This window comes from Astyanax mexicanus, chromosome 24, assembly GCF_023375975.1.
Source record: "Astyanax mexicanus isolate ESR-SI-001 chromosome 24, AstMex3_surface, whole genome shotgun sequence".
Classification (NCBI taxonomy): Eukaryota; Metazoa; Chordata; class Actinopteri; order Characiformes; family Acestrorhamphidae; genus Astyanax; species Astyanax mexicanus.
The window spans coordinates 15107511-15134268 of NC_064431.1; the positions used below are offsets into that span (position 1 = coordinate 15107511).

At 37.5% G+C, this 26758-nt stretch overlaps 1 protein-coding gene and 1 long non-coding RNA gene across 2 annotated transcripts; one reads left to right on the forward strand and one right to left on the reverse strand.

Moving 5' to 3' along the window:
• Positions 1–966: 966 nt before the first annotated feature.
• igfbp6a (insulin-like growth factor binding protein 6a) lies at positions 967–9210 on the reverse strand. Its single transcript, XM_049471981.1, has 4 exons — positions 8871–9210; positions 7270–7304; positions 6355–6474; positions 967–2466 (listed from the first exon to the last, which is right to left on the reverse strand). Exons 1-4 carry the CDS (start codon positions 9208–9210, stop codon positions 2353–2355), a joined length of 609 nt encoding a protein of 202 aa, XP_049327938.1. The 3' UTR covers positions 967–2352.
• Positions 3431–9866, forward strand: LOC125787572 (uncharacterized). The gene is made up of 3 exons (XR_007429436.1): positions 3431–4146; positions 6371–6486; positions 8877–9866. It is a non-coding gene; the product is annotated as an uncharacterized LOC125787572 (long non-coding RNA).
• The last annotated feature ends 16892 nt before the right edge of the window (positions 9867–26758 follow it).

Sequence of the window (26758 nt, forward strand, 5' to 3'; positions counted from 1 at the left end):
TTCCCAACAGAGGTGGGTTATCTGACAAAAGTTGGTACTTATTGTGATGTTTGACTACACCCCAAGTCTATTTCACACCAGATTTCTTCTTTTATCATGGCCAAGACCAAGTGTTTATGAAGCATTGAAATATCTTCCTTTATTTTATTCATTTGGCACTGTGCAGACTCCAGGTCATGAAAAAAATTAACTTTATTATAAAACACTTTATTTTGTATTTATTTATGATGCTACTGTTATAGTTTAGTCTATTGACTAAATCAAATCAAGACAGGGCCTTCTGGGAAGACCTTACATTAGGAGCTGGAATTCTTTGGATTCAGCCCACAAAAAAGACATCACTGAGGTCAGAACATGAAATTGTGTGTTTATTTCCACCACACCACCTTATTCCACAGGTATTAAATAGAGATATATCATTCCAGAGAACCCCAGGGGGCTTTATACCCCTCTAAACATGTATATATACAGCTCTAAAAAAAATGAGACCACTTAAAAACGATGAGTTTCTTTGATTTTACCAAATTAAAAACCTCTGGAATATAATCAGAAGGAAGATGGATGATCACAACCATCAAACCAAGCTGAACTGCTTGCATTTTGGCACCAGGAGTGGCATAAAATGATTCAAAAGCAGTGTGTAAGACTGGTGGAGGAGAACATGCCAAGATGCATGAAATCTGTAAATGGTTATTTTAATATTGATTTCTGAACTTTTTTTGTTATTTCAAAGAAAACTTTCTCAAATAAATGCTCTAAATGACAATATTTTTATTTGGAATTTGGGAGGAACGTTGTCTGTAGTTTAAAGAATAAAACAACAATGTTCATTTTACTCAAAAATATACCTATAAATAGAAAAATCAAAGAAACTGACTTAGAAAGGGTTCTTTAATTTTTTTCAGAGCTGTATATATATTACCCCATTTACACTGTTATAGTAAAGACCAATTATTCTGCTCAATATATTTCATTACAGTGCTTTATTGACACTTATTTATGTCAGAGTGTTTGAAAATAGCAACATCACCATGAATATTTTCATACAAAAGGATGGAGAAGAAATCACAGCCTGTAGTTTTTACTACCTTTGTAGCATTTATGACTTTTTTTCCATTTATTTCATCCCCCAAAAGCTGTGATTTCTACTTAATAAAAGATAAATAACAATGACAAACATGTAAAAAAAAAAAAAAAAGAAAGATCAATAAATAAATGTCTCAATTTTAATTTAGGTATACATATTTTATGAAAATAGGCTGTACACAGCTTCTGTCCTCTGTAGTAAAAGTAAAAGTGAGAATAATAGAATTATAGTGCTTATAAAAGTCAGTGTTATATAAAACGCATTAAATATATGTACACATACATAAAAAAAACATTGTATAAGAATGTCAACAAAATGTGATGGGAATGACAATAATACTCTAAATATTCTAAACTGTAGTTCTGTAATAAGAGGTCTGTAACTATGCAGTTAGCAAACACACTCCAGTCATGGGCAGGGTTATATTATATTGTGAATATATGAATATATAGATACACACAAACTCATTGCCTAAGAAATGGTTGCAAAAATAGTTGCACCCTGAAGATTTACCAAAGTTACCAGGAACATTAAATAATTAAGACTAAAGTAGTGGTAGTAGTAGAAGTAGAAGTAGTTTAGTATAACACGTGTTAAATTCCAACATGCCAAACATCTGGGCATGGAGTTGTAGAGGTTGCAATAGAGTCCTGCAATAATTCATCCCATGAGCTCAAATACTCTCACTCAGATTTTTTTACGGTAGGGGTGGAGTGTTGTGTAACTCGTCCAATAGCTTCCCTTACATTTTCTGGCAGTGGATCTAGTAAAGTCCACTCCACCCCATGTGTTGCCTGATAACAAACTATCTTGCCTTTGGACTCCATGACTCCATATCTGGCACAACTACCCACCAAGTTTCATTCCTATCAGTTAACTCCGGGTGTAACTATTTTATTTTTTACAGTGAGTGTGTATATATATATATATATATATATATATATATATATATATATATATATATATATATATATATATATATATATATATATATATAAAGTGTATATACTGCTTATCCCCTGAATGAATGATCTGAACTGATAATCTGTTTAAAATTATTTTCTGTGCTAAGACGTGACATGTTAACATGCCCCCTCTAGAAATGTGAACAAGGACACTTATGTACCGCTGAAGAACCCACTAGAGGGCGCTGTAGGCCTGTTAAAAAAGCCCATGTTCTCTCTGTCTGTTTCAACATGTATAAATACACACTCCCATCCTATCACTCCACACAAAAGTCCTCAGTTCTGATGGTTCTGCTTGGCTCAGGTGCTGCTGCAGATCACAGACCCGTCCTCTCTGTGCCGGGACAGGGCCCTGTTGCCCCTCTCGTCCACACACCAGCACTGACCCCGCTGCATGCCCCGCGATGACCGGCACTGACATACGTAGGGAACAAAAAGAGAGACAGATTTTACTCATCAGGGCATCAGTGATGATCAGCGATCAGGTCTAGAAAAGAAAGAGTGTACAGTCTAAAACACACCACATAAAATAAGCCAAACATTAGTATGCACAACATTTTATGTCCAATCAACAGACAAACCAAGTCTCCCTGAAGCTGTGGGAGTCTCCCGCATTTCGGTAGTGGCTCCCTGATGCCCGCGAGTCACATATAATCTCCCGGAATTCAGAACGAGTGCCCCAAACGCGCACACAGGCGACAAACTTTTTTCTCTAATCGCGTGTGTGAAGGAGAGAGAGGAAACAGAGATGGTTCTGATTGGCCTGTTCTCTGCAAAGAGTCTGTGAGACAGCCAATCAGTTTTTAGTGTGGGCGGGCAGTGTTTTTCCCCCCTCCCGGACGGGATTTGTTAAGAGAGTGAAAGAAAGCAGATCATGGCAGAGGCAATATTAATAATTATTGTAATATGATATGAAATGTTTTTGATGTGCAATTTCTTGTGATATTGTAACTGTCCATTTTTGTCAAATAAAAAAAAAAGCATAGGCAGGAAAGCAGAGGCAGGGTCTTCCAAAAAGAAAAAAGATAAAACTCATTTCATTTCACCTCTGAATACTCTAAATTTAATAATAAAAAAAAAAACGTAAAATTAATTAATATAAAATTAAAGTTTCGTTATCCTTTGGTGTGTTGGTTGAATTTTTATTATTATTATTTTTTTTTTTTGCCGGGGGTGGGGGGGGGGATGGTGTTGATGGAGAACCTCCCTGAAATCAACTTTTGCAACTTGGGATGTCTGAATCAACATTAATATTTATTGTAAGGCCAAGGTCAGCCCTGCTTCAGGCCTCGCAGCAGACATTTCACAAAGTTCCCAAAAGGGGGAGCTTTAGGCTTAAGGACCTGGATACTGAACTCACAACCTTGTGATCAAAAACACAGTAGTGGGGCTGTTATAACACGAGCAGGATGTATTATTAGATATTAAAGGCTGAAAAGCAACAGCTAATAAGAAATTATCAAACCAAACACATAAAAACAGCCTAAGCTGAGTTCCTAACTTGTGATTATCGATGGTTTAAGAAATACGGCTTAAAAGACTTTTATTTTGCAATGCCCCAGGTCTTTGGAGTCTGTCACACACGTCATGCGGTCATGGTGGAAAACAACCCAAGAAGTTGAACAAGATGAACTGAAAATGATGCAAAATGACAAAAAGGCGTGTTGTTTTTAGCTGCAGCAATTCGATGTTCAGTGGGTCTTTGTGCACAGCCATATTTACATTGATAATGTCATAGACATATATATACATAGATCCCGCATAGTAGCAGCCCGCACAAGGAGGCAAGCTATGCTGAGTCTATGTATATATATATATGTCTATGTAACTTATGTAACGTTACGTGTTTAGGATGTAAACAGAGGTTTTTAATAAACTTCTTGTGCACTTTTTAAGTTCTTAATGCCTAATTTTAAATGTCAGGGCTCTCCAGATCCTAGCAAGGAGGTGTGGAGCTACTTTGAGCCTGGAAAAATCGATTTATCGGGGCAAGCTATACCCCGTGTGACCCAGTCTGAAGGGTGTTGGACAAACTGTTCAAATTTCTGGATCCCGGAACACTGTGGGAGGGCAGATGTGTGCTATTCTTCAAAGGTAAGTACTTTTTATCAAGTTTTACTTCACCAAAAGTCCATTTTACACCGGAGATCTCCTTTAACACAACTATGGGATGTGGAAAGCCGGTGCTGTGCCGAATTAAGCACTCCTGTCAGGAAAAGCACCCCTCTCGGGTTATTGATTAGTAAAATTATATGTATTTAAGTTTATTTTGTCCAAATACGCAAACTAATGTCAGCAGCTGGTCTCAGCTTTAAATCCAAACAACATAGCAGGCTCCTGAAAGGGGGTGTCTCTCCTGGTGGGGGTGCTAATTTCAGCACAACACTGGACTAGCACAATGACTGCATATTAAAACTGGCGCTTTTCCAACAATTTGGGCATGTAACATTAACAAAAGGTGTTTAAGAGTTTAGTTAGCATTGCTAGTTAGCTAATATAGCTAATATAGCTGTCCTTTCTTGCGGTCTGAAAAGCTTGGTGGCTTCTAGGCTAAAACTAGTTCAGGTAGTTTGATTATAGAGATTTATAGAGTTGTTTGTAAATTCAAGCTATACTAGCATGCAGGTGTCTTGAGTAGCTCACTGAAGTTTCTAATCTTCGTTATTTACGTAGTTAGCATTAGCTAGCTAACTAGATGGCTTTGCTCGCTCACCTAGATATGTGATATGTTTATGTTCTGCTTTTGTGTGTGTGGTTTTACTAAAATATCAAGAACAAATAATTTTGTTGTCTGTTTCGTTACTTTGCAGGCTCTTTTGAGAGAATCAGATTCCAAAATAGTCTGTACAGCATTAAATTTTATTATTATTATTCTGTACAGTCTACCTCACAATCACCTCAGGTCTGCCATTGCTAACGGTGTTACAGCGGCGATATTCACTGTTCTCCACCAATGAGTTCAGTCGGCATCTTTCTGTATTTTTTGTAGGGTCAATTTACTTGAATTCATCGATTTTAAAGTAAATTAAATATGTAATTGTCATTTTAATTCACGTTTTAGAAGCAAAAATAATGTGCATTTTCAGGAAGGCCCTTTAGGTGGTTCTAAAGGAAACATGCTGAGTTTATTGGATGACGGCATGTGAAAGCAGAGTTTTAGCCAGTATGTTCTTATCGGAACACTGTTTGTATGTTACTGTAATCTGTGTGGTTTGTAGCCTCTAAACCTGCCCTGTAATATCCTCCAGCCCTATTTTCACACCCCAGTTTGCCAGGTATAGAACACAACAGCATGCAAACAAAGTGTGCTAAAGCCATTAAAAGCATTGTATTTCAAAATGCTGGGGGTGAACAGAAGTGGGCTATTCGACAAATGTTACACCATAAGTTCATTCCACACCAAAATGTGTTATGAGATACTAGTATCAAGTCTTTAAGTTACTTTGATCCTCAGTTATGAAACCTAGAATACTAGCATGTAGTTGCCCACATTGTAGCCATTGGGATCAGTGAATGGATTGGTCCCATGGATCAGCTTAATTATCTTATACCTAATCCAGTTTTGTTAATTTTGTTATTGCCATTGATATCTAGTACTAATATCTAATAATATTAGATACATCAAATAAATGCATGTGTTCTATAATGCATCCTTAAGTTTTAGAAAGGGACTGTATTACTGTGTACTTAGGCCTGTCACGATAAATTTTTTTGCAAACGATATATAATGACAAAGGATTAACACCTTTTTAAAAACATGAAACTTTTTCATTCCTGTTTACACACCTAATTTTGGAACCCAAAAATTTCCCAGCTTGAAATAAAGTAGGTTATAGTCATATATATACACTGAAGTGTGGAGGCCATGATGTGTGCTCCCGTTCTGTCCCAGCTGGCCTGCGTTGGACTGGCATAAAGAACCTTACTGAGGCAACACAAACACTAAGATTAAGTGACTAGAGCCACACTGGGCCATTACTTTGTTACTTTACGTTTGTTTTGGGTGTTGATGGAGGACATTTTTCCTAATTAAGGTACGTTTTGAGTTCATTCACTCCCTGTGTCTGTGACTCCCTGTGCTTCTGCACTACCCCCACAGTCACAATATATGTAAGTGCATTTTGTAAGGGCAAACACAATGGACGATATCACGCTTATTGAAATGATTGAGGTCATGTCCATTTATTGAACGATAAGTCGATTATGTAATTATTGTGATAGACCTATGTGTACTGAATGTATACTGTAAATAATGTTGAGTATGATAAAGATATGATGATCTAGCCCCGCCCCTTCTCTGACCTGCTTCCTCCTGAAGAAGCCGTGCCGGTCGCAGTTGGGGATGTAGATGTCGTGGTCCAGGTGGATGGCGGTGAGGTCGATTCCCTGCAGCACTGAGTTCAGCAGCTTACGGCACGGACCCTTCACACACAGGTACAACACAGAGTTAATACTGAGCTTCTGTACAGCACTGAAAGAGTTCTGTAGTAAAGACAATGAATGCTTCTGTATAGGCAAGGTCAGGGGCGGACCTGTGTTTTCTGATGCCAAAATAGCAATACACCAGAAATTTACCTGAACACACCTCACTTCCAGACCACCACGCCCATCAGTCTCGATATATTTACAAACACTGTTGCTATTTAAATGGTGCAGGTGCATAGTATGAAAATAGACTATTGGTAGGGTGTAAGATAGCAGTGAGCATCGTGATGTGCCTTGCGCAGGGTGTAAGATGGTGCCCTTAGTCTTTGTTCCCTGGGTCAGTCTTGATGAGAGCCAGTTTCATCATAATAATGTTGATGGTGTTTGTGACTGCACTTGAGAATACTTTCAATGGTCTTGAAATGTTACAGATTAACTGATCTTCATTTCAAGTATTTTTTCTTAACTTAGTTGAGAAGTTTTTGCCATAATATGGATTAGAACATTACTCAAATAGGTCTATTCACTGTATACCAACTCTACCTCTTGCTCTCAAACACATTAAGAGGCAAGAAATTCAAGTAATTAACTCTTGACAAGTTCAACAAAGCTGTTAACTTAAAGCCTGAATTCCAGGTGTAAATGCCAAGTTAGGCAAAACTGTCATCTAAGATAGAGGTGCTACTTTAAACACTTTTTTGTTTACTAAATAATTCAGTATGTTTTTCTTTATAGTCTGGATGATTTTAGTATTAATCGACAATGCAGAACATTTTAAAATAAGTCTCTTACCTTTTCCGTGCTGTCGCTTAATGGAGGCCTGGGTTCTGAAAACAGAACAGAAACATGTTTCAGTTCGGAGAAAGCTTAAAGCTTTAAGACCAACTGAAACTAATCTACATGTTTAAATCGAGCTACATAGATTACATATCGGTCGATCTGTGCAGTACTGACACTGTGTAATCATTTATTATCAATATGATATAATATTCAATAATACTGTATTTCCTGTATTTTATATTTGATATAGACTGATCTGAGTAAATGTATGACTGACTCTAATTGCATCAATTTATTTGCACTTTATTTATGCAAATGTATAAGATCACATCATTAGCATATTTTTTGGCTGATAGCCAGATACATTTAGGGCTGGTTTCACTGTGACCAGCAGTAGGGATTAGCTTTCATAATGTTACGTCACTCTCCAATAAAAAAACATGTATCTCAAAAACAGTAATTGTAGAGAAGAGAGTTTATTACAGGTCATTTTTGAGAATTTCTATTGGTCCATTCTATATAATGGAAAATACACTGTGTTTATACGTTTGTGGACTCCCCTTTTGCTTCAGAATCTGGTAGTACAAATCTACTAGAACGTCTTTTTTGGACAGTAGAGATAGTTACTAAAACAAAAGCAGAATACATTATTTTTAAAACCATTTATACAAAATAAACAGTAAATGAGCAGGTGTCCTAATACTTTTCTCTATACAGTGTATAATTTAGTAACATAGCTTTTACGAAATATTCAAAATGTTGGGTTAAAATGTTTTTTGGTGCGACAAAAAAACCTGCATTAGTACTAGAAACAATGGCATACATACAATAACTCCAATATTCTTCCATTTATTTTTACATAATTCGAATAATCTCATAATTAGATTTTTACTTAATTTATTTACAGATTAAAGTAAAATATTATCTTAAATAAGTTCTGTGGTTGTCTAAGTGTTATCACACGCATCGTACTATAGTCATTTTCGTCAAGTGATGCTACAGCTGTCCACAAATATTATTTTATTAAATATTAAGAAATATTAGTAGTTAGGAGAAGTTTTGACTGAATAGTTGACTTTTGACTGCTTTAGTTGAATTAACTCAAAAACAGAGGCAGGAATATTATTATTAGTTAATATATTATTATTAACTAATTCATTTATATGTACAGATGCTGATACATATTTTTATTTGTGAAAAGTGTAATTTATAGGGCATTTTCTAACTATGATTCTGTGACAAATTGAATATTATCAAATTTTACTTAAGATCATTTGGACTTTAAGATAATTGTGGCATTTACCTCACCAAAGTTCAAAAGACTCCATTTGCAAAAAATATTTTTTTTAAACTAAAGCTGTACCTTTTGTGGTATTTATTTATTATTCTTTTTTATTATTATTTATTATTTTTTATATTATTTATTTATTATTTATTATTATATCACTTTTACATATTTTACTATTTATTTTACTATTGTAATTTATTATTTATTATTATTTATATGGTCATATTTATGCTCTTTGCAGATGATTTTTAACAGTTGTTGTAAGACAAATCTGACAGTATTAAATAGAATCTTTGACACACTTAACCAAATATACCCTGCTTACCTTTAGGAGGAGGGGTATCCATGGTGCTCTTCATGGTTCTGCAGATCCCCCTGCCCTGAAGCAGTGCCTGCAGGGGGCTCTGGTCCCCATCAGGGGGCATGCAGCGAAGACCCCGCCCACACGAGAGGGTGTACACCCCGCAGGGCTCCCCCAATGCCAGCACCGCTGTGCCATCCTCCTTTGACTGGGGCACGGTGACGTGACCCTTCGTGACCCCTGCTGAGCCGGGGCAGGAAGGGCATGGCTTCCTGAGTGCCACCTGAGGGGCGAGGGCACCGCAGCTGTACAGGTAGAGCTGGAGGGTGAGGAGCAGTGCCAGCATGTCGTGGAGGGAGGGCATGATGCCTACAGGAGCCTGAGGAGGCGTTGTGAGGAAGAGTTCTGAGCTGGGTCTGTTGGGAGTCCGGGAGTTCCTGTGAGCGACGGCCTCAGGAGGCTGTGGGTTCTGAGCCGGCCGAGCGGAGATAATGACTACCCAGCCAGCATCCTCACGCTTTTAAAGGCCTCAGAGATGGTGAGGTAGGAGGGAGGCTGAGGAGAGGTGGAACAGTGACACGTAGAGGGTGGAGCTACACAACTGCAGGCAATCGAACATGAAATTCCCTCCCATTTTTTTTTTACATCACCCTCAAACATGCTCCACTCTGGGCTGTTGATTTATGGAGCTGAAAGTGTTTTACCCCTGTTTGGATTGGTTGTATCTGCTGGAAGCATATGCACTTCTGCTGGGTGTGTTAAACGTTTGATTTACATGCTTTAAGATTACACACTTTTTATATTAAGGTTTCCACTGACTGTTATCAAGTTAAATGCATAATTTAATCAACAAGAACAAAGAATCTAGAGTGGCTTTGGTAGGAAACACTCTGAAGAAACTTTTATCATTTATTTTATTTGATTAATATCATGATCTTCACTGATGTAGCAACATGTACTTGATCTGTACAAAAGATTTTCTGACAATGTCCGTATATAAAAATGTATTGCAAGCCCACAGATTCTGCATTCATTTTTTTTTTCTTTTTTTTTAAATAATTTTATTTATTTTTTTCCCATTTTCTTCCCAGTTTATACGGACAATTACCCAATCCACTCTTTAGGACTCCCCCTATCACTAGCAATGCCCCAACACACCAGGAGAGTGATGACTAACACATGCTTCCTCCGATACATGGGAAGTCAGCCACCGCTTGAGCTGCTGCTGATGCAGCATTGCCGAGTAGCATCACAGCGCACTTGGAGGAAAGCGCAGCGACTCGGTTCCAGTACATCAGCTCACAGACGCCCTGTGCTGCAGACATCACCGTAGGAGTGATGTGGGGAGAGAGCACCATCTACCCACCCGGAGGGAGCAGGGCCATTTGAGCTCCCTCTGAGCGCCGGCAGCTTGATGGCAAAGCTGCATGAGTGGGGGTTTGAACCTGCGACCTCCCGCTCATAGTGGTAGCGCTTTAGACCACTGCAAATAAATGCAACTGGCTTTGGAGGCTGGTTGATGGCGCAAAATTAGTTAAAACAACCATCCTGATTCTCTATCTGATGCACAACTTCTCAAATATCTGTCTTAGAGCCCTACAGTGTGTTGGAGGTGCATATCTAGAAATCAACTAGTAGGTACACCAGGAGGCTGAACTAGGCTCTCACCAGGAGGTACACTACCCAAATGCAGCCTCTGAAAACCTTTTTATAGGGCAGTTGTGGAAGCACTTTTACACCCTCTTATGACATAAAGAACCAGTGTCTAATCAGACCACACCTGTAATCGTTTACCAAGTTATGAAATATCGTAAATTCATAAATTCCACCACCCAGTGATATCCTGCGGAGTTTTGTGCAACAGCAGTCCGCAGCCCCTTAATTCCACCCAGTGACGCCGTGCTGTCGTGTATGAAATGCAGAGGAATCTACAGTCATCCATTATTGCTCTGACACGTGCCTCTGCTATGTGTTGGCGAGGCACTTATCAATGGCTGTTTGTGTGTGGTGTTGTCATGGCAGGGCGGCGGTTATTAGCTGCGGGAGTCGTCAGTGTGTGTCATTTTCGGGGGAAACTGATTCGGCGTGACCCGACACGCTCTTTGCCCTCAGGGGCGCTGTAACAGAAGTAGCAGCTAATTGTTACACAGCATTTTGGCATGATACAGCGGTGTAGGATTTTGGAAGGGCAGCTTCAGGCGGTTGAAATGATGTGTAATGTACAGTAATATCCATATAGAATTGGACAGTGACATCATTTTTGTTATTTTCGTTTGCTTCTGTACAGTTGCTTAGAAAGTAAGCAATTGAGACATGATTGTTAAATACAAGCATCACCTCACTCCCACATGTTCTAAATTGGAATAAAAATTGAAATAAAATTGCAAAAGAAATAACAAGCAATCTCTAATATATTTTGAAGGCCAATTACTCAACCAACTTACTAGGGCTCCCTCTATCACTAGCGATGCCCATAACATTAAGAGGGTTAACACTAGCACATGCCTCCTCCGATACATGTGATGTCAGCCACCACCTTTTTTCAAACAGCCGCTGATGTAGCATTACTAGGTAGCCAGAACTCTCAGAGGAAAGTGCAGCAACCCAACTCCAATACATCAGCTAACAGATGCCTGTGCTGACCACTATCTACCCAACCAAAAAGTGGGTCCTCTCTCAGACTCAGGCTGCTGATGGCAAGCATTGTGGCCCATGATTCTGCTTGACCACCCAGAGCCCGATTGGTTGTAATTTAATGATACATTAAGGAGATGAAGGGTCTGTAATGGATTGCTAAATTCATATTATGTAGCTGTTTGTTGGAATTCAATTAAGGATACCATTAATAGGCTTCATAGAAAAGGCCAAATGAACTTCATAGAAAAGGTGAAATCAACCTTTTGTTGTATATTTTTGTCACGCTTGTTGCTTTTAAGGTAGTGAACAGCTGTGGTACCCCAATTGAAACTGATAAAAGTTAGCCTTAGAATGTTGTAGCATGATAAGGTTAGCCCGCATTCGTTTGGATCACTTTACCTCTCTCAAAAACTCTCTAAACTCTAATGTTAAAAGGACTTGAAATGCCCATAGCTACTAGTGGTTGTGATACATTATACAGCTAATGTTAGCTCATCTTAGCTGAAACTAAGGACTAACCTGTTCAGGAGAAAATTGATCTGTTATGAATCACAGCAGAAGAGGAAAAGCAGTATACTTTTGTGGTAACAAACAGTGAGACAGAAGTAGGGGTGACATTGTGAGAACACAGAAGGTTGCTTTGGCTTCTTATCTCCTTAATGTATCATGAAATAACAAGCAATTGGGCTCTAAGTGGTTTAACACTGCCACTATTATTCTAGGATCCTAGGTCATACTGCTTGCCATCAGCAGCCAGAGTCTGAGAGAGCACAGTTGGCCTTGCTCTCTCTAGTTGTGTAGATGGCAATGCACGGTTATCGCTCCCAACAACACTTCCAAAGTGATGTTGGTCAGCACAGGTGTCTGTGAGCTGATGATTCAGAGTTGGGTTGCTGGGCTTTCCCTGAAGTTTGTTCGCTAACCAGTAATGCTACATCAGCAGCAGTTCTAAAAGAGGCGGTGGCTGACTTGACATGTATCAGAAGAGGCATGTGCTAGTTTTCACCCTCCTGGTGTTGGACAGCCCTGTTGAGTAGGTTGGGCAATTGGCTTTCTAAATTGGGGGAGAAAATGGGATGAAATTAGACAAAGAAAAAAAAAAGGATGAGCCAGACGTCACAGGACCGTCAAAAGTAAAAGGGAAAATTAACTGATCTAAACTCCCAAGCAAGTAATGGGTGAAAAGCCGCCATATTTAGTTTCTGAAATAAAAGGGTGTCCTGTGCACCGAAAACGGGAAAGGTTGACTCTCTACAGATCTGTTCAGTTTAATTAATTAACAGTAAATGAACTCTTCCAGTGAGAAATCAGTTGTTATCTTTATTATTGTAGGTTATTTTATTTTAAGACCCTTCAAGAATAAAGTAATGAAGAATAAAGCACATTTACTTTTATAAATATATATAAAATATATAGTTATTTGTTGTGTGACTTATTTACACTTATATCAACAATACACAGAATGTGAATGAGTGCACAAACAAATCCGAACAAGTTCAATGTAATTTTTCCTTACAGTCCCAAAATAAAATGAGAATGAAAGAGTTAATTCCTGGTGATTGGTTGATTTGGTTGTTGATATGGACGATGTTGTGGTTTTGAGCTGTTGAGAAACAGGTTATCTGGATGTTCAGCGGCTCTGGAGCATTTCTCATTTCTTTCTAGGCATCTTTGCCTTTCCTAAAAGGCTGTAGCAGCCAAAACAAGCCCATTTACCATCACTCTCACAGGTTCATAACCACGGCGCTGTGGAGAACTTTCCAACTGATCCACCCCAGCAACGACTCTCTGTTTTCAGAGGCGGCGCATTAATCTTATTCCACCCACCCGTCCACGTCCCCCGTCCAAACGCTCCTCTTTACGTTGGCACGGCCTAGCTCTGTTTCTGCATTTGTGCAATAAAACATAAATATAATTCGTCCTGAGAGCGTTCTGAATTATTTACGCTTATTGGCCTTGGGGCGAGATGACACCCACTGTCTGTAGATGTTATATTTACTTCCTGTCTTCTTTATTTCCCTCCCGACGCTCTGTGTGAACGCCTTGCTGCAGAATTTCCCAAAGGGGACAGCGCAGACGTACATTAACGTATCTTCAAACAGATCCAGGATTTAGCTCTTTTGACTCCTACCTCAGCTTTCTGTCTTCTTCTGGCCGGAGAGATAAAGTGAGACAGATGTTGAATGGCGCTGAAAGATCCAATTGTAACAGAATGGGCCTGTGGCCGGTCACACCCAGTTATGATTAAGAACATGCTGTGGTTTTGGATCTGCAGACTTGGTTGAATATAGCCCACAATTGAATATAAATAGCCCATTTAACAGAGTATTATTATGCACCGAGTGCCTGTAAAACATAACCTCATGCTCTGCACTGTGTGAGCTTCTCATTTTAAACCATTTTTTATGTCACTGAGGAACGCTCAAGCTTTCTAGGCCTTCAGAGGAGTCCTTACGATGTCTGGGAACTCAAAAATGCCATGACTAAAATGCCATGAATAAAATCATTATGTTTGTTTTATTTATGCTGTGTAAATATTGCAGTAATTAAACACTTAAAATTGTACATTTATGGTTTGAACATTTTTCAAATTTACCAACAAAAATTTAAATCTAAGATCTTTAAAAACTGGAAAACCATGCAATCAGAATTCATATCTCTGTGGGATTTAGGTACATCAGAGCAAACAGCAGAGCCAACTCAACTTATTGGTTGAGCTGTCACTTTAGACCTAGCAATCTACACCTAGCCCTCTAAATCTGGCCTTCTAAACTTGTCCCTCTAGACCTGTCTCTCTAGATCTAACTCTCTAGACCTGTCCCTTTTAGACCTGTCTCTCTAGACCTAACACTCTAGACTTGGCAATGTACACCTGACACTGTAGACCTGGCAATCTACACCTAGCCCTCTAGACCTAATACTCTAGATCTATCCCTATAGACCTAACACTCTAGACTTGGCAATCTACACCTGTCACTCTAGACCTGTCTCCTAGAACTGTGTCTCAATACATTTTCCTCTAGACCAGACATTCTAGACCTGTCCCTCTAGACTTTGCAATATACTCCTGGCACTCTAGACCTGTCCCTCTAGAGTGAGCAATCTACACCTGGCCCTCTAGACCTGTCCATTTAGACCTAACTCTATAGATTGGGAATTTACACCTGTTATTCTAGAACTGGCCCTCTAGACCTAACACTCTAGATTTTGGCAATCTATACCTGTGATTCTAAACTCTAGAACTATTTCCTCTAGACCTGGTACTTTAAACCTAACATTTTAGACTTGGCAATCTACACCTGTCACTCTGAACCTGGCCCTCTAGAACTGTCTCTCAAGATCTTTCCCCCTAGACCCGAGACTCTAGAACTAGTGCTCTAGATCTAGACTGTCCCTTTAGACTTCACAATCTATTCCAGACACTCTAGATCTGTTCCTCTAAACCTGTTCCTCTAGACCTGGCAATCAACACCTGGTGCTCTAGATCTGTCCCTTTAGACCTAACAATGTAGATTGGGAATCTATACCTGTTATTTTAGAACTGGCACTCTTGAACTAATACTATAGACTTAGCAATCTACACTTGGCAATCTACACCTGTCACTCTAGACCTGGCCCTCTAGAACTGTCTTTCAAAACCTTCCCCTCTAGACCTAACACTCTAGACCTAATGGTTTAGATATGTCCATTTAGACTTGGCAATCTACTTCTGGCACTCTAGATCTGTTCCTCTAAACCTGTTCCTCTAGACTTGGCAATCTACACCTGGCACTCTAGACCTGACCCTTTAGACCTAACACTATAGATTGGGAATCTACACCTGTGACTCTAGACCTGGCACTCTAGAACTGTCTTTCAAGACTATTTCCTTTAGATCTGAATCTCTAGACCTACCACTCTAGCTCTGTCCTTCGAGACCTAACAGTCTAGACTTGGCAATCTACATTTGACACTCTAGACCTGTACCTCTAGACCTAACACTTATGACAATCTACACATGTGACTCTATACATGTTACTCTAGAACTCTCTCTCAAGGCCTTTCACTCTAGATCTGACACTCTAGATCTGGCACCCTAGACCTGGCACTCTACAACTAACACCTTAGACCTGTCTCTTTAGACCTGGCACTCTAGAACTGTCTCTCAAGACCTTTTCCTCTAGATCTGACACTCTCGACCTAACACTCTAGGCCTGGCACTCCAGACCTTCCCTCTACATCTGGCACTGTAGGCCCAACCCTCTAGACCTGTCAATCTACACTTGTCTCTTTAGACCTGTCTCTTTATACTTTGTAGAAGTTTTAGATTTTGTATTTTACCAAAAATATAAATAGAAACATTTACAAACAATACATTAGACACACCTGCAGACTTTTCCACCCCAAAGGGTTAAAAACACATCCTCAAACATGTGTGACTGTCATTACCAAACTTTAAATATCTGTTTTTTTACCAGGAGCAGTCAGATATGTGCATTTGTAGCAGTGTTAGCTTAGGTATTTGCATGCTAACATGCAACTACAGTTCCTACAAAGGTGATAGCAGATAAAAGCATTGTTTTATAAGCATGAACTTTTCTTTGAATCTGTTGAAATTCAGTTTGGAATAACTCGATCACTGACCTGATCAGGTTTTATATATACTTTTATTTCACTCGCACAGACCCACACAAACACACCCACCCACATACACCCCCCCAAACACACACACTTTCAGCGTGAGTCATGGGTCGGGGCTTAATGGCCTCTTGTTTCTTTGTTTTTAGGAACTTTGCTCTTGATCTGTCACTACTCTGATTTCGCCTCCGCAATGATGTCATAATTAATTCCCGCCAGTAGGAAAACGGGCACTACATCACGAGTGTCCGTGAGTGACAGAGGGAAAAATGAGCGAGGCCTTTCCCCCTCCTGAGTTGATGTTTGAACTCTTTTTCTGATATCCAAGGAAACCGTAGAGCCGTAGATGCGATATCTCCACAGAACCTCTGCGGTTCCGTCATTGTTTATGAGTGTTTTCTTGACAATCAGGGTCCCTCCGAACATCGTTTGTGTAAATGTTGTTGGCAACCGGCAGCCCACCTGCACCTCTATGTGTTCAGCCCCTATACAGACTGGAGACTCGGGCGCCGCACCTGCACTGCCCACCTGGGATTACGGCACCCCTGTGAGGGATGGGGGAGAATATACAGTTTTTTAGGAATTTTGTCATCACTGTAAGGAAAGCATAACCATACAATGATTATTAGTCACTTGTAGCTGAGGGCTTTATAAACTACCTCATAACCTGCAGTGCAAGACTGATGCCACTTGAGAACATCAAAGGTAGTCTTTGGGTGCCTCTTTAATACAAATTCTAAAAATTACTATTTAATAGTTTAATGATGGGTATTTCGCTTCACTATAACTAAAAGTATATAATTTCAGATGTTTTACAACTTTTCTATCTATTCTTTGGTTAAAACCAAAGATTCACAAACTACAAATGATTTTACTCTAGATCCTTAAATCTAACTCAACACTGTATAATAGATAAGGGCTTGTGTTTCTATAATCATTTCTCAAAGATGATTCTCTATTTCTTACATCCTTGAAGGATTATGCAAGCTACACACTAAGCCTTCTCCTTTTAGGCTAATCTAATGGCCAAATGCTATTATTGTTAATTTGCACAAAGACATTCATTATAAACAACAACTCCTCTGCAGATATTGTCACAATTGGACAAAACCCTTGGGATTTCAAATTAAGATGGAAGAAAACCTATTTTTCAACAAATAATATAAAAACTATTTTATTTCAAGTAAGTTTGAAGCATTTCTATTGGTCCATTCATTAGGACGTTCTGATACAATGTAATACATTACTGCCAGATTCGCAGATAGTGTCACATATGTACAGGTTAAAGTTTGATAAAAAAAAATTAGGGCTAGAAATGAGGTACATATTGTTGTACCTGTACAAAATGATCTGGATCCGGATGATAAAGAGGTGGTATACATCGTAAGAAATGAGTTACAGGTCCTGGGTTTATAGAAGTGAGGAATAGATTGTCAGGTTATTAAATAGGTTATTTAATTGTTAGAAATGAAATATAGATTGTTAGACTTGAGGTAAAGGTTGTTGGGTTGTTAAAAAATAAGTATAGATTGTAAGAAATGAGGTACAGGTTGTTGGGTTGTTAGAAATGTGGTATAGATTGTTAGAAATGAGGTACAGGTTGTTGGGTTGTTAGAAATTAAGTAAAGATTGTTAGAAATGAGGTAGAGGTCCTTGGGTTAATAGAAATGAAGTATAGATTGTAAGAAATGAGGTACAGGTTTTTGGATTGTTAGAAATGAGGTACAGGTTATTGGGTTGTTAGAAATGAGGTATAGATTGTTAGAAATGAGGTACAGGTTATTGGGTTGTTAGAAATGAGATATAGATTGTAAGAAATGAGGTACAGGTTGTTGGGTTGTTAGAAATGAGGTATAGATTGTTAGAAATGTGGTACAGGTTGTTGGGTTGTTAGAAATGTGGTATAGATTGTTAGAAATGAGGTACAGGTTGTTGGGTTGTTAGAAATTAAGTAAAGATTGTTAGAAATGAGGTAGAGGTCCTTGGGTTAATAGAAATGAAGTATAGATTGTAAGAAATGAGGTACAGGTTTTTGGATTGTTAGAAATGAGGTACAGGTTATTGGGTTGTTAGAAATGAGGTATAGATTGTTAGAAATGAGGTACAGGTTATTGGGTTGTTAGAAATGAGATATAGATTGTAAGAAATGAGGTACAGGTTGTTGGGTTGTTAGAAATGAGGTATAGATTGTTAGAAATGTGGTACAGGTTGTTGGGTTGTTAGAAATGTGGTATAGATTGTTAGAAATGAGGTACAGGTTGTTGGGTTGTTAGAAATTAAGTAAAGATTGTTAGAAATGAGGTAGAGGTCCTTGGGTTAATAGAAATGAAGTATAGATTGTAAGAAATGAGGTACAGGTTTTTGGATTGTTAGAAATGAGGTACAGGTTATTGGGTTGTTAGAAATGAGGTATAGATTGTTAGAAATGAGGTACAGGTTATTGGGTTGTTAGAAATGAGATATAGATTGTAAGAAATGAGGTACAGGTTGTTGGGTTGTTAGAAATGAGGTATAGATTGTTAGAAATGTGGTACAGGTTGTTGGGTTGTTAGAAATGTGGTATAGATTGTTAGAAATGAGGTACAGGTTGTTGGGTTGTTAGAAATTAAGTAAAGATTGTTAGAAATGAGGTAGAGGTCCTTGGGTTAATAGAAATGAAGTATAGATTGTAAGAAATGAGGTACAGGTTTTTGGATTGTTAGAAATGAGGTACAGGTTATTGGGTTGTTAGAAATGAGGTATAGATTGTTAGAAATGAGGTACAGGTTATTGGGTTGTTAGAAATGAGATATAGATTGTAAGAAATGAGGTACAGGTTGTTGGGTTGTTAGAAATGAGGTATAGATTGTTAGAAATGTGGTACAGGTTGTTGGGTTGTTAGAAATGTGGTATAGATTGTTAGAAATGAGGTACAGGTTGTTGGGTTGTTAGAAATTAAGTAAAGATTGTTAGAAATGAGGTAGAGGTCCTTGGGTTAATAGAAATGAAGTATAGATTGTAAGAAATGAGGTACAGGTTGTTGGGTTATTAGAAATGAGGTAAAGATTGTTAGAAATTAAATACAAGTGGTTGGGTTGTAGGAAATTAAGTATAGATTGTTAGAAATTAGGTAAAGGTTGTTGGGATATATGAAATTAAGTATAGATTGTTAGAAATGAGCTACAGGTTGCTGGGCTGTTAGAAATGAGGTATAGATAGCCAGAAATTAGGTACAGGTCCTTGGGTTGTTAGAAATGAGGTATAGATAGCCAGAAATTAGGTACAGGTCCTTGAGTTGTTAGAAATGAGGTATAGAGTTTTGGAAATGTGGTATAGATTGTTAGAAATGAGGTACAGGTTGTTGGGTTGTTAGAAATTAGGTATAGATTGTTAGAAATGAGTTACAGGTTGCTGGGTTATTAGAAATTAAGTGTAGATTGTTGGGTTGGTTGAACTGAGGTATAGATCATAAGGAATGAGGTAGATGTTTTTAAAATTTAGGTACAGGTTGTTAGAAGTGAGGTATATGTTGTTGGAAAAGAGGTATAGGTAATTAAAAATGAAGTACAGTTTGTTTTAAATGACTTATATGAGAGTGCGAAAAGAGTTATTGGAAATTTTCTATAGACTTTTACAAAGAAGTAATGCCAAAAGTAAAACAAATTGTAAATATTATTTAGTACAAGGTAAACGACTTTCTAACTTGTGCAGTGACCAATAATAAATAGAACTAATAAAGTGGAATTAAAAATAGAAATCAGAAGCATTTTTTTTTAGAACAAAAATCATTAAGTATCAAGTATTCATAATAACCCACAGGCATTTCCCAGCAATAACCCAGAGGCATTTCCTCTGCTAATCGTAGATCAAGTAGATATATATATATTTTTTATCAAGGTCTTTTTATTATTATTTTTACACATACATATTTTTAACTGAACATAGAATTGAACATAACATACATTCTGTCCTGAGTAGATATTTTCTGTGAGGGACGCAGTGTGGCTTATGTGTTGGTCCTCCAAATTCTCTGCAGTAGGTTATATCAGTGGGTTGCCAAATCACTTAGTTATTCCAGGCTCAAAAATCTACCTTGGCAATGTGATTCTGTCGGCAGGAAAACCCTTGGCTAAGACGGGCACCCGGCAGACTCATTCCACCCACTACCAACAGAACTGGAATGCAGCAGCAGGAGTGGAGAACAACCCAAACTTTCCCTTTACAAGAAAACAACTCAAACATGACCCAACATCCATAATCCAGCTCCGGGTTATGAAAATATTATCCAGTTCCCCGGAGTGCCTCCCGTCCGGCGTGTTTTGGTGTTTCGCGCTCTAAGCTCGGCTCAGGAAGGGGTGGTTAATGAGGGGATTAGCTGAGCCAGGTGTGCTACAGCAGGACTGGAGGTTCTTCAGGACAGCGGATGGGAAACACTGAGCCAGGCTGTGGAAGAAATGCATATTTCCCCTGAAGGAGGTGGAGGAGGTCTGGGAGGAACTGGAGTGGCTAATCATTTACACACAGAGTGATACACACACCAAACAAAACAACATGCAATGATCCTATGGGTCAATTTCATTTAACTTAAAAAATCAAATATTACTTAATTACTTATTACTTAATTATTACTCTTAATGACAACCCAGTTTTTTTTTATTAAAAATGTATTCTATTTAACATAAAGTTTTAATTCATAGAATTTGATTTACTTTTATTTACATCTATCTGTCGAAGTTTTCGAAGTTTCCAACTAAAATTCAAAATCTTTCTAAGGTTACATTTTTATTGAATTTTTTTATTTGATTTCCCATTAATATTCAACATCTGATATTAAAGGTTTTGTTGGGTATCTGACTTTGATTTCCAACAAAAAAAATTCTAAAGTATTTTAAAATAAATTCAACATACAATAGCAGTCAAAAGTTAACTTAAAGACTTAAATTCTATATATATATATATCATTTTAAAAGGTTCTGAATTGTAGATTAATACTAAAGTCATCCAAACAAGGTGGAGTAATTTGGAATGGCTTTCAGGAACTGTCAAGAGTTAATTACTTGAATTTCTTGTCCCCTAAATGTGTTTGAGAGTGTCATTTGATTTGGGAAGAGGTAATAATAGTAATAATAATAATAATAATAGTAATAATAATAATAATAATAAACTTTTTTTATATAGCACCTTTCATACATACAAATGCAGCTTCACAATAAAATTAAATAAAACAGCAAAATGTAAAAGTGATATAAAACAAATAAAACAATTAAAACGTAACAATTTATTAAAATAGTAGTAAATACGACATTTAATTTAAAATAAAATATAGAATAAGATTTTAAAAAATTATAAAATAAAAAATAAGAGCAACAAAATCAATCAAATAATAAAATAAGTATAAACAGAACAGGCAAGAAGGAGGGTGAGTGTTTTGGTGGACGATAAACTGTCATCAGCAAGACTGGTTCTTGAGCTTTTAATAAAATGGCTAAATACTCAAAAAATGGGACAATTCCAAAGGATATATTTTGGCAGTTAAAAGAATCATTAAAAACAGCTGCCAATCCACCCCCTTTCTTACCTTCATGTACGGCATGATAAAAGTTGTAGTTCTGTGGGTAGAGTTGGTATACAGTGAATAGTTAGGAAATGAAGATCAGTCTATCCTCAAGTGCAGTTAAAAAGATAATCAAAAACGGTATGATTAAACTGGCTCTCAACAGGACCGCCCCAAGAAAGGGAGACCAGTGTTACCTTGGGTTTTTTTTTTACGTAGTAACCTTTTAAATTACTGCATGAATTATTGTGTGTTCCTTAATAGCCTGGATGACGTTAATTTAAAATGTAGAAAAAATGTAAATGAAAAAAATTTAAATTAATGACAACGTGTGTCTAAATTTTTGACTGGTCATGTATCACGGAAGTTTTTAAAAGATAGATATATCATACTTTGATTTCCAACTGAATTTAATTTTCTTTCCAAAGGCCTATCCATATGGGATTAGTTTCTCAGGGGGACGTCCATGAAAAATATTACACACTTCTACTCAGTGATAAAACTCGTGCATCAGGACTGCAATTAAAAAACAGGAGGACCAGTGAGTTTTTTTTTATTTCTTGGTCATGTGACCTTACGTTCAGTAGCCCCTCCATTTCCACTCGATGTTGCTTTTAAGTGGATATCCGTGGAAATGCTCGTCCAAAGTGTAATTACGGTGCGTTTCAGTGGACCAGTAGCTATTTTATTAAACGTAAGGTTATTAAATGTGAGCTATTTAATTAAACGTGAGGTGACAAACTCAGAGATGTGGATCCGGACAGGACAAAAATTACAGAGAACCAAATTAAGTTCAGTGAAAAAAACAGTAGATAATTCAGCCTGTAAGAGGACATCTGAGAAAAACACATACATGTTCATTCCAGACAGGAATAAAATCACAGAGGACCCCCTTATAAAAGAGAAAATTACCCCAGGACCCCCTGAGAAACTAATCCCATCCGGATAGGGCTTAAGTTGTGTTTTTTTTTTTATTTATGTCTAAAGCTGAATTTTGTAATGGATATTCCACAAAAAGTACAACATCTATTGAACACTGATGTTTTTGGTGGGTATACAAATTAAATTTTCATCAAAATGTAATGTCTATCCAACATTAAATGATCAGCTCTCACAGATGGGAGAGTTTTTGGAATCTCATAAATCACACTTGAGTAAACGGTAAATCGAAGGCATTGTGCCGCTGACCTCAGTGAACAGAGCTGTATTGTACCCCGCTATGCGTCATCTGAAAAACTGCAAACTGCGGGATCTCATGTCACAACCGGAGAGATAGCGATCAATGTTTCCAGTAAAAAACGGGTTTTCAGGATGCGGTGGGACACTCTGGTGATTACAGGTTGGTTAAAGTGAACAATGGACTGGGAAAAAGAATTAGGTCTTTGTTGGGGGTCTCTCCCACTGAAATGATTTTTTTATGTGTCAGACCACAAATCAGTGTTACAACCTGCCCGCCCTTCCTTTCTGTTTCAGCCCAGTCATTCCTCTACACCCGAGATTTACGGCGAAAGTCTGGCCAGCTGATTCTGTCGCAAATAATGCAGAGTGGAGGTCTGAGTCAGAAAGCAGCAAGGGTGGATTAGAGGGAGCACCAGCGCAGCTGAATGGCTCGGAGCTACGCTGCTGGCATACCCACGGCAGTTTGAGGAGTAATTACTGCATTCTTCTTAAATCCCCCGTTCTGTGTCAGACACACTTACACACACTTATACACACTTAAACCCACACACGCTCAGGCTAAACCACTGTCAAGAATCACTTTGATTTTGTGTACAGTCACTTAAGTAAGTGGGTATATGTATACTGGCTTATAAAGTGTAAATAAGGGCAAGCCTGTGCACTGGTTCTGTAGGAAAGTGCCTTTTTGTTTATTGTGTTTTTATACAGATCAGAATCCAAGATAACATTTCTGGGATTCTTCACTTTACTGCTCGCATTTTTGTACCATAATACAAAAATAACAGATTATCAGGCCATGCTTGTTGATCCAATAGTTCCTTGACTGGTGACACACCTGGAAAACTCTTGCTGTGTGTGGGTGAGCATTATCCTGATGAAAAAGATCTGAGCACACGGTTAAACTAGGAGTGACAAACTGTTGTTTATTAGTAATGAAAAAATGTACAATTGAAAGAGGAGGCCATTTTACCCCATTGAATGCCTCTAGATCAGGGGTGTCCAAACTTTTTTTGTTGGGGGCCAGAAGGAGAAATATATTTGAAGTCACGGGCCACACCCTGTAATAAAACAAATAATGAAATATACCACTTTAAATAATACTTTTTTCCTGATTATTTCATTTACACACCATTTTACTTGACTTACTATCTTTATATTTGACAGTGTTGTGTAAACTAAGATTTTTCAAATTGATGTTAAATTTCATGATGTCTCTTAATATTAAACTCCTCAATTATGGCAACTTTTAGACTCAACAAATGTTGTGACATTACAGAAGCTTGTGAACACTGTGACAGCAAATGTGTGCCATAGTCAAAGCTAAAGTCAGTGTATACAATATGTTTAGAGTATTTTTGTATTATTATTTTCTTGTGTTGATGTAAAAATGTCAGAAACATTAGGCTACATGAGATCAAGGTCAAATACTTAAAACAAATAACCAGGCACAGGTAGGTGGGACCTAAAAACCATGTTTTACAGTACAGATGTGAAGACATAGATGTGGAGGTCAGTGAGGCTGGAAAAATGGCTGTTTTATATCTGCAATAGGGAGGTGTGTGTTGGGGATCTGGTGAGCTCAGCTAATGGACATTCCCTTAAATAATTAGCTCGGCTTATCAGACTTTTAATAAAAAACACACTGAGATCGGACGTCAGGGAGCCTCCCCGTGTGGGTGATGCCAATCGTTTCTCTGAATTATTATCCACAGTGAGTTTCTGAAAAGCATCACTGCAGACCGTTAGCGCTGTGATGCTGTAATGGTTGAGAGGTTGCTGTGAGTCAGAACCAGAACTGGGACGCATTAATGTAATGCAGTGTAATATAAAGGAATGGAATGGAAAAGTCTAATCATTAATCTGTAGGATTGGATTTCTCTGATTAGCTCTGATTTATACTCTTTATTTGCTGTTGACGGTCAGAAATGCTGAAGTGCGTCATGCCGAGCTGCTTAACAAATCTTTACAGATCTACAGTAATAAGATTTACTCAGCTCTGATGCAAATGTTCGTAAATACCGTCAGCAAGTACCGATAAAATTCTTCTGTGAATTATTACACTATTATGTGCATATCTGCCCAGTTATAACCTGTTTCTGCTGCTATCTTATTGTTTTAGATGGTCTAAGCTTGTCTTTGATGGTCAGAGTGTGATTGGAGATAATAACACCCTCACACTCTTATTCTTAATCGATTTATAGATAGGACTTTTATTTATTTATTTATTTATCTATTAGCCTCTCCTCTGAGAACTATATTTGTTTTCTATTTTCTATTTTTTTGCATCATTGTAGTAATATATATATACTCTAAGATGTTTATCTTGCTGCACAGTTGTGCATCGGGGCCTCCTACTCCTTTTTCTGTCTGTTTTTCTGTCTTTTTCTTCCTGTTTGTGTATCTCTTCGAAGGGAGTAGTTAACAGCATGGTAAAATATTTTCAGTTTCTTGGCAATATCTTGCATTTTTATTCTTAAAAAATGATCTGATACACTTAAATTAATTGTGAAATGGACAATCAATATTGTCTATGAATTGCATTAAAATGTGTTTTTCTTTCAAAAAGAGGGAATTGCAAAAAAAAGGAAAATGTAAATGTATTAATAAGGTATATGTTTTAGTAAAATTAACAGTGTTGTTTTATTCTATAAACTATGAACAACATTTCTTCCAAATTCCAAATACAAATATTGTCAATTAGATCATTTTTTGCAGAAAATGAGAAATGGCTAAAATAACAAAAAAGATGCAGAGCTTTCAGACCTCAAATAATGCAAAGAAAACAAGTTCATTTTCATAAAGATTTAAGAGTTCGGAAATCATTATTTGGTGGAATAACCCTGGAATAATCACAGTTTTCATGCCTCTTGATATTTTCTCCTCCACCAGTCTTACACACTGCTTTTGGATAACTGTATGCCAGTTTGTTTTTTCCAGTTTGTGAGGATGGTTTTCTTGGCAATTTCTAGTGACATCAAGCGTATTCTATTGTTTTCTGGTGTTGCATTAGTAGTTAAAGTGTCTCCTAATCATTGTTGGGCAAGTTACTTTGAAAAAGTAATTAGTTATAGTTACTAGTTACTTCTCAAATAAAGTAACTGAGTTAGTAACTGAGTTACTCCACAATAAAAGTAACTAGTTACCAGTAAAAGTAACTATTGCGTTACATTTGCATACCTGTCAAATTTCAAATTTTCCGCCGCCCGCTTTGAGCCGTCCCACCAGCCCAACTGAGGTTCAGTATCCCTCACATTTTAAGACAGGTTTACAAGAAATCTAAAATAACCACCTGTGAACCACTTACAAACTACAATTAAATTATCAGAATCTAATAGGCCTACCTTTGTTGACATTGAAATGTTGTGGACATTCCTACATATGTAATTCTTATAATACAGCCTAAATGAAAACATTTTTTTAGATATTAAGTTTTTTATTCAATTCAATTTTTATTCAAGTTTTTTATTCTGCAAAATAAGCTTTTACTAAAGGGCATGGAGCAGATATATTCCATCAGTAAATCCATTCCTCAATAAAGTATGCAAAACAGTACATCAACAATGGATTTCATGTAGCAGTGTAATAATGTAAACAATTCACTTGTTTCTGATTTGTTCTTTTACCTTTTATAATACAAAGGAACACATTATTAAAAGAAATATACATACATAACAGTTCTAAGGGGCCTACACAATTAATATTTTTTATTTAATATACTGTATTTATATTTATATAAAATATAATCAGTCCAGCCCTGATTCTGTGTGGTTTATTTTGCAGTAATATTCAGTTAGGGTGCCAGAGTGTCTTCTCTATCATAACGATGGGAAAAGTATGCATTGTGTAACTCTTTATAGTTGATCAAAAAGTTGGGTTTGTGCACTGCTGTTTGTCCTTGTGTGTGTAATAAGCAGCAGCGTATGCACGTTGGGCACACACAGCACGC